General features: G+C 41.3%; 1 protein-coding gene across 4 annotated transcripts in view; it reads left to right on the forward strand.

Moving 5' to 3' along the window:
• The window catches only part of SUFU (SUFU negative regulator of hedgehog signaling), a 98842-nt gene that overhangs the window by 20898 nt on the left and 63718 nt on the right, over positions 1-14226 (forward strand). For 3 of the 4 annotated variants that reach the window (XR_012674338.1, XM_075154953.1, XM_075154954.1), the window contains exon 3: positions 6914-7050. Coding sequence is in view for 3 of the 4 variants with exons in the window: in XM_075154953.1 (XP_075011054.1) it covers positions 6914-7050 (137 nt within the window). In the remaining variant the exon portion in view is untranslated. Of the gene's footprint in view, positions 1-2790; positions 2912-6913; positions 7051-14226 lie in introns of all 4 variants that reach the window. The other variant, XM_075154955.1, reaches the window with a different exon arrangement.

Below are 14226 nucleotides of genomic sequence, written 5' to 3' on the forward strand. Positions count from 1 at the left end.
ACACTGACTTTCTGGATTACCGTGTTTGGGGCACATCAGCTCTTGCCTGATGTCCTTCCCAGGAGATGGAGACACTAAGGTGTTCAACTCAACGGCTGTAGCAGCCTGCTGAAGGCTTCTCCTTGGGTTTGAGACAGGAGACCAACCCTTTCTGTTGCTTGTTTGTAAGCAGATGTGGGCAGTGAAAGGGAAATGGTATACATCTTGATTTTTCTCAGGGAGGACCTATGAAGTCAGTCGTTGAGTACCCTGATGCTTTTTGTTACAGCAGTCCTTTGTGTTGCTAACAGTAATATCTTTGCTAGCTAATAGAAAAATTTTCTGGGATGGTTACTAGCTATGCAGTCTTAAAACACTAGTGAGAGTTGGGCTTCAAAGTACTTCAGTCTCGTCAAGCAGAGTGGTGGACACTACCCATCAGCTTGGTTTAATCACCTTCTCAAGCTTCTAAAATGTCCCAATAGGCTGATCTGGAGTACTGAAAGCTATGGATTGACAATTACTGTGGCTTTTTTTGGAGGGAGGGGGAGTAGTGGTGGTAGAATTAAAACGGCTTTCTGATGGAAATAACAGCAGCTCTTCCTGATGCCAGGCTTAGAAATGTAGTGATACTGTATTTCTGCAGCCTTCAAAATGGTATCAGAGTGGCTCCAGCAGCAGAGCAGGAGGCTTTGTCTTTGTGGAAGATGTGAGGAAACGCACTTAGGGAGATGAAGCAAAAGGCATCTTAAGTGGCTTCACAGAAGTAGTGGTGATAGAGCTGAAAACTGAAGCTGGGACAAGTCAGTCGGGAGTACCGTGAGCCTGCCCTCACTTCCCAGAAGAGACCTGGTTTATCTCCCTGGAGTTGCTGGGAGTGGAACTGTGACTTCTGAAAGCACAGTCCTAACTATCCCCAAATACCCTGAAAGAGCTTTCTTGTTGTTCCCTGGCTGAAATAATCATAGTGAAGGGCCAGCATTTCCCTACGTAAACTCCCATTTTCAGGGATTGGTTCACCTAATATACTTATATACACATACTCTTAAACTCTCAAAAAATAAACACCTAGTACACTCTGCTCCTTGTCCAGAGCTGTGTGGCTTTCAAAAGCAGAATTTCAGAAACACAGCCATTTTGCACTGCAGTGAAGCAAACCTTTTCTTGTTCCTTGCAAAAGTGAGAATGAAAATGCTTTGGCAAATAGCTTTGATTTAAACTGAAAAGCCTCTGGTTTTCAGAGCTGCTTTTAAAGCAAAGGGCTAGTTTGGCTTTTGATCCTCTTAAGCTGGGTTATTTGATGTGAAAAACGCCCTGGGTACTCTGGTGCAGAGGGGAAAGCTTTTCAGTTCTCTGTGTGTGGCTTCAGGAGAGAGCCTGGCAGAGTGTGGGGTGGTGGGGGGCTCGGGGGGCCCGGCCGCATGACTCTGTAAATAAAGGGGCCTCTATTTCTTTGGATTCTTTTGCTGGAACTAAATATCATGATCAGTGAAACTCTTACCTCATTAAAGGAACAAGCCAGGCTCCTTCAGCGTATGTGCAGTGCTGCAATGTGGTCTGTTCTACTGAGCTGATTTGCTGAACAGATAAAGAGTTTTAACCCAAAGAATGGCATGTAATATATGACCTTGGGTTTCAAAAGGTTTATTTTTGTTCATGCAACAAAATAAGGTTTTAATATTAAATATAGGGTTGGATTTGACTTGGCGGATACCAGAGCCTTCCATTACTGCTGTAGTCATAATATAAAACTATCTGATGTGTGCCAGTGGGCATACAGCAAGCCAAGAATTCCTGCATCAATGTTTGTTTTTTGTGAAAACTTAGCTGGCTGCTTCGCCATTGGGTTGGCTGTAAAGGTGATGTGCCCTCGTGTTGGAGGGGGCAAAGCAGTGGCAGGCACAATAGGATCCATGCTGTCTCTTTATAGTTAGTATCTTTAGTTTTGGGGCAAAATAGGGATTTTTTTTTTTTTTTCCTTCTTAGCATTTTAGGGGTGTTTAAAAGGAACTTTCACTCAAAACAGCAGGGTTCAGCAGAACCAAGGCGTAAACCAAACTATGTGAAATATTCAGATCTGTTAGTACAGAAACTTAATGCTGTGTTGCAGCTTTCGGTTTATGTACCTGGGGCCACGCACAGGTACAAAATCCATCTCAGATCATCGTCTTCCTGTAAAGCTGAGGCACTTTTGGACTGCTGTATTGTAATTGTTTTGCTAAAGAAATGACCTGCAAAGCACCTTAGTGTTGAGATGCTGAACTGAGCTCCAAAACCTTTGTTCTAAATTGACTGTAGTCTGAATTGGTCACTTACAGATTTTAAACAAACAAACAAAAAAACCCCAACATACCACCAACAAACAAACCAAAAACCACCACAAAAAACCCCAACCAACCAACCAACCAACCACAACCAAAAAAAAAAACCCAACCCCAAAACCACCACCCCAATCCCCACCTCCGTTGCTTATAAAGAAACCAACCCCAAATAGAGCCAGAATCTTGCTTCTGTGAACAAAAAGTGTGTAATAAAAACATGTTACCTCTGCAGTTGACTCAGGAGCAGAGTCAGGCTAACCTGCTGCAGATGCTTTGCTGCCCGCTTCGAAGGGAACAAGTTAGTACAGGTGCAGGTAGCAGTGAACTTGGGGGGGGAGATGGAAGAGGTTATGAGCAAACCTGACTTCCACGTGCTTTAGCAGGACTTCTTCCACCTATGGGTTATCTTCACCTCTCCACCCAGTTTTCTGTGGAAATGAGGCTTGTTCAGTCTTTCTCTTCTGGAACTATATTTTTCTTTTTTTTTTAGCTTGTTGGTTGACCGTGGCTGGCTGAAGGTGGTTGACTTTTCTGGAAGTTTTCTGGAAGTTTGGTGAAAATTGGGAACTTGTGGGAAGGAGCATGAGTTTGAACATCTACAAGCCTGCAAGGTGTGATCCTTTTTTGTCCAATTCCTCGGCAGCTTCCTAAAATAACCCCCAAGAAGTGGGGACGTACCCTACAAGGAGGAGGCTGCCGTGGGAATCCAGTGTTTCCACATGGAAGTAATGGAACATCTTGGTATAAATTAACTTGCTTTTGGGTAATCTCACTTTATTAGCTCCCCGATCATGAATGAGTTTCTTCATTATGATAGGTGCACCTTTTGTCTTATTGGTAAGGCCTTGAACAAAAGTGGACACAGGTGATTTGGGGGAGTGAGCAGCTGCTTACAGCCCAGATGTAAGGAAGGAGTCCCTTTATCCTTGTAGGGGATAAAAAGCCATTTGCTTGGTCTTCCATTCGTATGGCACATGTGTCTGGAGGTCTTGGGCTTCTTACTGGGCAAATTCATTTCCCATGCGTTTGTTGGCTGTGGCTGCTACTTGCCTCTCCACCAGTGGACTGATGCCTCCTTATCCTCACAAACCAGGAATCGGGGCCGGTGTAAGCACTCGCTCCCTAGTGAAAAGGACTTCTGTAAGAGAAGCCAAGCTGCGTAACTCGGCTACTGGATTCTTTGTGATTTTTGTTAGACCAAGGGTCAGAGGCCTGTGGCAGTGTTACAGGTTTATTTAGTTCCTGAAGCTCACATCTGCCTCCATTCTCATGTACATCCTCCAAACCTTGGTGAGGAGCTCTGGTCCTGGATTATGGTCCGTTGTTCATCGAGAGAAATTTTATGGCAGCTGTTGAAACTGCATTCAACTTACTTTCAAATACAAGACTACTTTTGAAGAATAAAAGCAAAAGCTTTGGCAAAAATGCTAGCTGAAAATGACTATCCTAATTACATTCTGAATATTAATATTGTCTGAATTAAGCATAAAGGATTTCTAAAATAATCGCAAGCTTTTAAAGCCACATGTGTCACAATTTCTTCAAAAACAAATTACCAACCTAAAATTAAACAGATCAGAGACTTCTACTTTATAGACTGTTACTTCGGAACAGCTGCACAATACAGGTGAATTGCATGTATTTAAAATTTCACTGTAACAAAGCAGTGTATTTTCAGCAAACTGTGACCATTAACTATTCAAAAACATTTTAAATCTAATCTTTAAATACAAATCTCTTACATGCAAGTAGGATTTTTCTAAGATTTAACTGTTAATTTAAGAATTTGAGAATTATAAGCATTGTATGCTGCTGCATTTTTTGAGTGTGTTTTAGAAGATACATCTTTTGATTCTTCAGGGCTTTTAAAAAATCTTAGATGGGAAGTAACTTACTGCTCGTTTCCTTATCTTTTTATTCTATTTATTTTCTAGTAGTTCTTCTCTGTTTTAGAGTCTCTTTCATTACCATACAAAAAATCATCTAAGTAACATTGCCTGTCAGTTTTACCGCTTTGCGACTACTGATGTGTTGCTGACCAGCAATGTTTTCCTAAATGCTCATCTTGCTTTCAGTTTGATGGATACTTACCTGAGTACTTCTGTTACTTAGTAACTTGCGTGTGGATCAATATAAAGCATGTGTGGTCTTCTCTTACACAGTTATTTCTGCGAAGCAGAGAGATCTGTGGAGTTAAGAAAAAAAAAAAAAACAAACCACTAAACTCTAGCTCGATGCATATTAGAAGTAAAGCTGTGTTGTTTCAGAACGTGCCTTGAAAGGAGGAAATTCAATAGGGAACCATCTTACCTTCCAAAAATTTTAACTGTGAAAGATCAGCTTGAAGGCTTTTTGTTAACTTTGATCCTTCTTAAAATTGACCCGTTCATAATGTGTTGCAGTTTCTGGTGTATGCTTTTTTCTGGAATCAATCCTTGAAAACTACCCACTTTGAAGCGTTTTTGTTTCTCCCTCTAAGAAATACTTCTGGTTTTCCTTTGCTATCTGATATGTGAAACTAATAAAACACTACAGGGGTGCTGAATGTACAAAGTACAAATTCACATTTGAGAGGCTATCGCCATCCTGTACCAATCTTTTTGGTGGACCTGCATGCATGATTGCAGAACGCAGGTTTCGCTGCACATCCAGATTCCACTCCCTGGCTGGCTGGTTATTCAGTAAGCTCTTGCTTTGTTTAAGAACCGAATGTAATTATTTGACTTGTTGTTTAAAGGTACACTTGTTTCCTAAAAGAGGTTTTATATGTACCAGTTGACCATTCTGAAATGCATTATCTGCTCTGTTCGTAGAGAATTTGCTTTGGTAGTATATAATTCTCAAATTTTTTGTTGAGGATAATAAGGAGTGAAACAAAAATGGACATGCTTGTATATTTTTATACTAAGGAAATAAAGTCTTTTTTGATATATGGTTTATTCCCCTTTATTGTAGATGTCTGACTGACTTTCAATACCATTGTTTTCAGTCACAGTTGTTGTTATCTCTTTGGGCTGTCCCATAGTTTAGTTCTGCCCTGAGTACATTTCTTAACTACTTTAGTTACATCATTTAAAAGTCTACCACAATCAAACTTTCCTTGAAGAATCCTCAAATAAAGTTACATTGCATGATGAAGGAGTTGCATTGATGCTTAAGTTTGATCACTTTTAACACTTGTCATTAGACAGGGTCACTATAAAGCATTTCTGCTTCAAACCAAACTCCTTACTGTGGGAACAATCCATCCAGTGCTTGGAACTGGTCACCGCACTGCTGGTGAGCTGTGTTTTTCAAATGGAAAGTGCTCTCATCGCTTTCCTGACTGCGCTGTTTGACTCTTTTTAGAAGTAGTACAATGTTCACACTTTCTGCACTGTACCTTCCATGTGTGCCAGCAAGGTGCCAGCATCCAGGACATTCGCAAAGTTTTGCCAGAGAATTTGCCAATGGCTGCAGGTGTTGGAGATTTGTTGGAGAACTTGCAGAATGATACTGGTTTATGAAAGCTTCTGTGGGGTGTCTTTATGCTTCTTTCTTTCCTCTGCCTTTGTGGAACAGCCACAGCAAACAAGTAAGGGATGCGAAGACAGTGGTAGAAAGGACATGGATGTCCCCAGCTTGCTTTCAAGTTTGCGAGCTTATGTATTTGTCCATGAGGTTTCTCATTTTTTCACAGGCAAACATGGCATTTTTAGTTGTTGGGGACTTGGAACAGGAACTCTCCCATATGGATAAGTATAAAATACAGGATTCTCAAGGACTAGTTTTGTTGAAGTAAAGAGTAGTATGGGGATATCCTGTATTTGCTCCTTTTCGTTATAGCCTTGATACTTCTAATATGACTTTTTTCTGCTGGGTAGACCCTATCTGACCAAACCAGATAAATTGGCACCTATCTCTGTCTAATGAGGAAATGGCCAAACTACTGCTTCTTGAGCAGTAGTTGTCATTCAATGCTTTTCCCACTATTGTCCTCCTAGATACACAAGGAGAATGTGTGCAAGCATATAGTGGAGCAAAATAAGAATTAGTGCATTGTGTGAGAGGTTATTAACTTTCTGCCTGCATCTTCTTGTTTCCCACCTCCCCCCGTGACCATGCACAACACAGAAATTTTGTGGTGTACATCAAAAACTCAACTGCTTCAACCCAGAAACTACTACCCAGTACTTTAGTTGCATCCCACTTCTCAATGTGTAGAAATTTGCATTCACAAGCGTGGAATAACATTATTTTCTATTCTGCACTTTCTTTGGTGTTCCCATTTAAGCAAATATAATCAGGGCAGCTATCGGTGCAAAACTTAAAAAAATGTTTTAGAAACAAATTCAGGATGCTGAAAATCCCACTGGTCCCAGGAAAGAAGTCATAGTTTCAGGACTGTGTTATTCTGGCTGAAAATAGTACTCTGATAGTTATGTTTGAAATTGTATTACATAACTAACCTAACAATGTTATACCATTCAAGCTAGAGTAGACTGAAAGAAGAGAATTTCTAAACTTATCTTTTTTATGAGGAGAACACTCATCCTTTTTCCATGGTCCTAATCTTGCAGCCTGCTCTGGTTACAAGGAGTATGTTGTGACTTTTCGTTTTTCATTCCCTCCAGGTTTACAGGGACAGATGGACCAAGTGGTTTTGGATTTGAGTTGACGTTTCGGCTAAAGAGAGAAACGGGGGAGTCGGCACCACCTACCTGGCCAGCAGAATTAATGCAAGGCTTAGCAAGATACGTCTTTCAGTCAGGTACTGCAGGGTTAAATACGCTGCCTCGCTTTTTGCTGCTTTCATTCTGAAGGGCGCATCTGTTACATCAGTGCTCAATCAAACCTTGAGAATTTTCTTTGTGTGGGAAACCAAAAGAGTGTGTTTCTTCCATCAGCCCAGCTTGCTGGGGACAAAACCCAACTGCTGTCCAGGTAACTCCAAATCCCTAGTATGGAAAAGCTGACAAATGGTCAGTAACCATAGGAAGCCTGCTCAGTGGCTCTTTGTTGCTCTCCTGCATTGTTGGTTTCACCCCCTCTCGGTAAGAAAACGTCATTTGCTTATCCTGAAATGGCTGAGAAGCACCCATCTGGTAAGGTCTCACTTCTCAGCAGAAGGGCTGTAACTTCCGAAACAGTTGCAGTTCCTTCACAAGGAAGTCTCTTCCTATGGTCTGTGCAGTTGAGCAGCAGCAACGTAAGTAAACAAGGAGTTGCTGAGATGAGAAAACGTAAAAGTCATAAGGGATGCCAAGGCTGGGAGGGCTAAGAAATTAACAATTGGGAATCATTAATGCAGGTGGAGACTTGCTAGAAAATTGGGAACCAGAGTGCGTACAAAACATTCTCTTGCACTACTCTTCCTGGATTCTGTTTATACCAGTAGATTGAATATTAGTTTGTATTGTGAGCGCATGAAGACTCATGGAATGGTTGAGTGCATAATGTATTTGAAAGACACCCTCCAGCATAAGAAGATCTGAATGAAAATATTTGAAGAACTTTTTTTAACCTAGTTTGAGGTCCTTTACAGGTAAAGTACCTTCTAAATCAATGATTATTGAATTTTTAACATTTGGTACTTGCCCTACTAGTTAATAAATTGCTCAGTAACTTCTGATTCTATAGCTGGTTTTCAGAGCTGGCTGACTCTCAAAGGGGAAAGGTCTAGGTGAAAACAGGATTGCTCTGGTAACCTCAGTGACAAATCTCTGAGGCAATGGCAACTCTTGTGAGGTATTTCTTCTAAATGTTGACTGGCAGAGACCAATGCCAGCACAGATGGTCACTTGTCTTCATATTGGGAGTGTCTCTTGTTACAGTTTGAAATGACAAAAGCATTTTTTTGTAACCTTTGGTGTGTAGCTATCTTCCCCGGTTGCCATCCAGATTTGGGCTCATCTGTTCTCTTTTCTATCTTGATTTTTGCTACTCTTAAGCATCTAAATCCACATGACTGTCATTGTTTTTGCCATTATTTGAGGTTCCTGTCCTGCCTAAATTGTATTGTACAGTAGCTTTTTGATACTGACCATGCAGTGATGAATTCATACTCACATTCTCTATGTATTGACTGCAGGATCTGAAGAAAACATCTGACTCTAAAGTCTCCTTCTTAGATATAAAATAACATACAACATATTATGTCTTACATATAAGACCCCTTTTGGAGCCTTTCAAATTTTCTAGTCCAGTGTAGGTTCTCATAACAGTTTCTTTAATACAGTACTTGCAGTGCCTTCTATTTGCACGTTAAGCAACCTCTCTATAGCAGTTGCTTGTTTGTCTCACCCTTTCCATGGGTGAGAGGAGGTCTGCAGAGTGAAAAGGGATTTGGTAGGGTACTTTAGGACAAACTTGTCAGTGACTAAACTGGCACTCCAGGCAGAGACTTCTCTTGTTTGGTTTCCTGCAGTAATGCAGTCTCATCTTTCTGACCTCAAAGCAAATGAGCTATTTTTAGGCTGGGAAGAGCAGTTGTGCCCATGCATATCAGTCTGACATGAACTTCTAAGGGCCTTCAGTGTTATCCTTATCCATGCTGGCTTTGACTTTCTATCCACCATGACTCTTTAAAGGTGCTGCTCAAATATGTTAATGGATTCTAGCCTCTGGGTGTTTAGCTCTCAATTTACATTATTAAAAAACCCTGTGTATGAATCATAAACTGACTTCTTTGAATGTGAAATTGAGTATGAGCCAACACTACGCTCATCATGCAATAGGCAAGCCACATGCTGGGTTGCCTTAGGAAGGGCATGAGCAGCAGATTGAGGGAAGTTATGACCTCTTCTGCATGGCACTGGGGAGGCCTCACTTAAAATAGTGTCCTGTTTTGGGCCTCCTGGTTTAAGACATGCTGCGAAAACAGAGAGAGTCCAGAGTGGTCGGGGTCCAAGAGCACGTGAGCTATGAGGAGAGCTGGAGGGAGCAGGGCTGGTTTAGCCTGTGAAGAGAAAGTGCAGGGTGATCTAATGGGAGCCTACAGCTGTTGGGAGGGTAGTTACAAGATTGCGGGGTCAAGCCCTAGATAATACAAGGTGCTATAGCTCTGAATTGTAGTGTGGGAGATTCTGGAAGGGCTTCAGGCAAGACTTGCTCACAAGGAGGGTGGCAAAGCACAGGGAACAGTTTGTCAGAGAGTTGGTGGATCTCTGTTCCTGAAAGGATTCAGGACTTACCTCAACAAAGCTACAACAGCCCTGATCTAGCATTGGTGATGGCTCCACTTCAAATAGGGTGCTGGATGAGAGACCTCCAGAGGCCCCTTAAAATACCACAGAAGAGTTGGATTTTTGGTTTTTTCCATATAGCTTCATGCCCTTCAGCAAGCAGCTGTGTGCTGTCACCGAGTATTACCAACCGTTCCTTGCCCTGTGTAAAAGGAAACTGTAGCTGTTGCAGCAAGTGACCAAACTCTAGTTTTATTTTAGTACAAATTTGTTTATCACTTGTCTCTTTTGAATAAGAACTTTCTCAGGCTAAAATCTTCTGACTAATCATAGACATTAGGTTAATCCTGACAAGACGATGCATTTAAAAGTAAGACTTGTAACAGGGCAGACTCTATCATGTTTCTTCTTGATCTCTGAGGGCAATACCGTAGCTAGATGCAGTCATTTTCTAATTTAGTGTAAGCTCACTCACTCTGTTGCTCTGCAGAGTCCCCAGTCCTTCTGCTACATCTGGCGTGTCCTGCTTTGCTTTGCTTTACTCCCGGGAGCTGCCGCCTCTCAGGCTGGCAGTCTCCAGAGCAATTCCCATGTTCTCCCTTGCATCACCCCTGGGTGATCAGGCACCCAGTGCTCGGCAGTATTATTTTTGTTCTGCCTAGCGGGATTTCCCCCAGTCTAACATGGCCACTCTGCAAAGCCAAGTGAGCTTCTGCTGTCGTCTTTTTTCCTTGGTCTTTTACAGGACTTCTTTGGTCAGGTGTTAAAACTTTAAAACTGTGAAGTATTTGAAGGGGTGGTTCTTCTGAAGCCATTGGGCATTAGGCAGGCTGTGGCACGACAGCATTGTTTTGCATGATGAAAGGTTTCTTTTTGCTCAAGTTCTTTCTGACTGTGCCACTTGGAGCATTTGTCAAATGCAACAATGACGACTCTGGTGTATGTACCTTAATGTTGTCCTCTTCAGTTGTTTAAAAAAATCCGTGGAGTCTCTTTAATACTTCAAAATAGCCTTAAAAACATTTGATGAACCAAAACAGTAATGCTTATGAATCCACTCTGAACAAGAAAAAAAATAAAACTGGCAGGAACTTTTTGGATAGGCTCCAAGCACTTTTGCATGTCAAAAGATTGTTTACTTTGAAAGCTATGCTAAGAGCTAAATTCTTATCTCTTGAATAACAAGCCAACTTTTTGGTTATCATAGATATGCCTTGCTGGGTCCCGTTGAAGTTGGGGGAGAGTAAGATGTAGTTATACTCCTGCTGAGCCTGAGCATTTTCGGGTGGTGCTGGCTGAGTTGAAGACTCGTCTAGCAGCTATTGCTGTCCTAAATGTTATTACTGTATATTGCAGTTACAAAGCATGTCTCATTGCAAGTGATGTATTTTTGTAATAAACACTTCTAGGCAAATGAATGTTGCATTCCTTTATTTCCATCTCTCCTGCACTGTGGCTGTGCTTTAGAAAAGCAGTCTTCTGCATTGAATTTCAGACCTCTTTGAGCCTTGGCTTCTCTGTTCACTGTAACAAACACTTGATGCTTTGTGCTTTTGATTAAATGGTACTACTTCCCCTCCTTCAACAAAATCAAGCTTGCAAATCTCAAAAAATTTTATTTGTGGCTTTATCTGTTCTTAATTTTATCACTGTTTGACCATGACCACAAATTCCAACTCTGTTATTTTTAGTTTTTAAAAAAACCAAACCTGCAAACCTTGAAAATGAAACTTTGCACAATTCAGTGACCTTAGCTTGTCATGGTTCGCGGGGATACTGGGAATATCTCATGGTAGAACAAATTTATACTTCAATTCAAACGAAGAGGAAGAAATGCTCTTCCTAGAGAAAGCTTATGCAGGGCTTGTGACGATTGTTAACTCTTTAGGTACTGCAGTATTACGACACTTGATCGGTATAGAGAGGCCATGGTTTGTGCTTTCCTGAAATTAAAATCTGCATTTTTTTCTCTCTAAGGTAAAGTTAGGTTGTGTTCAAGGGCTCGCCTGATATACATCATGAGGGCAAGATATTGATGTAGCATGGAAACAAATGTGTTGTGTCTATGAGTTCTTGCTGCTTCCATGTTTCTTGGCCTGAAAGAAAACAGCTGCAGCTGTAAGGTACAGGTTTGGAGAAATTGTCAGGAAAAACTCATCATGCATAGAGCCTAAAAATAACAGTATAGCATATGTCATGGTTATAATCTCTGCAATGGATGAATTGTAGTGGGGAACTAGCTAGTGAAACTAGCTTCAGAAGTATTAAGACGATGTCCCTGAATTCGTTGGAGGTTTGCAGGTTGGCTGAGCTTGGTAACGTTTGCCCCAAAACACATCAGCCTGAGCAGCGTGAGCCCCCACCATTGCAGAGGGGACAGGTAGCGTTACAGGAGGATGGCAAATGCTGTTCTTTACCTCCACCCCCCGAAAAAAAAACCCCAACAAAAACCAAACAAACCTCAAAAATGCAAAACCCTGAGGTTTCTCATTGGTCAGTCAGACTTCAGGTCTTAAGAAACTGCTAGGAAAAACAGACCATCTAGAAGGCATCCAGGGAATAATGGAAGTCCCAGCATGGATTTATCAAGAATAAATCAGAACAAACTAATTGTGACAAAGTAACAGGCACCATGGGAAGCAGTGAATGTTGGTTACTTTGATACTAATGAGACTTTTGACATCGTCCCTTCCAATAGGTACGTGAGCGAGCTGAGGAAATGTAATCTTGATTACATAGATTGTATGTATGATACAATACATAGATAGAAACTATCTATGATAGAAACTAAAGAAAGAGGGATGCGATACTGGTTGGATATTTAGACTCTGAGTAATTGTCAGTGTGTTGTCATCAACGACAAAAGATGTGTAGAGTTTGGATTCGTCTAAAATCTACCCTAGCGCTCATGCAATTTGGTATCGACCAGGATGATGAAATGCAGAATATCCTGCTGAAATCTGCAGACACAGCAAAGCACTGCGGCGCAGAGGGCTGGCGTTCAGAATGACCTTTGCAAATTGTGGAGATGGTCTGAAGTACCTATGTGCAGTAGGGTCAGGAAAGTGCAACAAGTGCAAGGTCCTGTGCTTACACGGGAATAATCCAATGCTGGGGAAATCCAATTATCAGCTGGGGAAAGGCAGCAGTTCTGAAAGGAGAAGAAAATGATTTGGAGTTAGTATCACCAATGGGCTATACCTAAACCAACACACTCTTCACTCAGAGATAAGAAGCGAAGTTATTCTGATGTATAAATAGAAGTGTTCTTTGTAGTGCATACAATATGTATCGTGATACGGTCCTTCTACACTGCTGGCAACACCTTGAAGGGAAAGGGATAGCACTGTATCTCGTTTTGGGCAAAAGACTTCAAGTCAGATGCATCCCAGTTGGAGAGAGTCTGGAGGAGAGCAATAAGAATGACCAAAAGGTCCAGAAAATGACCTGTGGAGGAATGATCAAAAGAGTTATGTTTGTTTAGTCTAGGGAGGAGAAGATGGAAGGAAGATGTGAGAACAGTCTTCAAATATGCAAAAGGTTGCTGTAGGGAATAAAGTAATAAATTTTTCTGTGTGCCTACTGGGGATAAGAGAAGGCCCATCACTACTAAAATTTCTGTAAGGTAGGGTTAGGGTTTGTCATTAGGAAAAACTTTTGAATGATAAATGTGGTGAAGCACTGGAATAGTTGCAGATTCCTCATTGCTGCATAGCTTGGAGAACAAGTCAAACTATTCTTCATGGATATTTGTCAGGAAGAGTCAATTCTTCCTTTAGGTGAGGGCAGAGTGAGAGACGCCTTAGTCGCCTTTATATTATAAATATGTCTTGACTGACTTGGGTCCTCTTCAGGTCTTCTAAACATAATTTTCTGTGGTTCTGTAAATACATAATTTATCTTTTTTCATAGTTTCCTGATTACTGGTGCACTAAAAGATATTTAAATGTGAATTTTGAAGTCTCAGCTAATTTTAATATTTAACCTTTGACTAGTCAGTAGTAGGAAGCTGTTTGTGTCTTGGGGACTGCAAAACAGTAGTAACAAAATCTACAAGCAAAGGAGATAAGCATGCAAGATGCAATTTATGGGTGGCAATTTAATGTAGATTTCAGCTGAGTACTTCAGTACAAACTTGCTTATATGAATTATTCCTTAGAAAATTTATTACACTTTTGACAAGTGTATTGGACAGAACTAATTCTAGCAGGTACACAAGTTATACGTGTTGATAACAACATATCAAAACAATGACCAAACTAGCTGTAGATGATTTGTTGTGTTGGGTTTTTTTCCCCACAAACACCTCTCTTGGCACCCCTCTGCAGAGGGGGGACGGTGTTGGATTCCCTTTTCAGAGGTAAGGTATGAAATACCTTCTCTTGTCCTTTAGTTATTTCTGTGAAACCTGCAGGAACTTGGTATCCATAAGCTTCTGTCCTCTGTCACGATTCAAGTCTGCAGACCAATTTCCCAAAGTTACTGGGAGGGAGGATGGTTCTGACTGATGCGTGGAAGTGCCTGGGGCAGCACAGCCACGCAAGCCTTTGGCAGTCAGGCTGAAAAGGAAGCCCAAAATGAGGTATGTCTAGCCTTCCTTAGTTATTTCTGACATGTCATACTTTCTTCAGGTAGGAATTACTGTCTGACGGCTTGTCTGTAGTTTGAGGAAGCACGTACACTGTTCCTGCCTATGTCATTGGCCAGGTGCATCAGTTTGAGGGTATTATGCCAGCTCTGCGTGCCTCAGTTTCCCCTTTAGT

This window comes from Calonectris borealis, chromosome 7 (genome assembly GCF_964195595.1).
Source record: "Calonectris borealis chromosome 7, bCalBor7.hap1.2, whole genome shotgun sequence".
Classification (NCBI taxonomy): domain Eukaryota; kingdom Metazoa; phylum Chordata; class Aves; order Procellariiformes; family Procellariidae; genus Calonectris; species Calonectris borealis.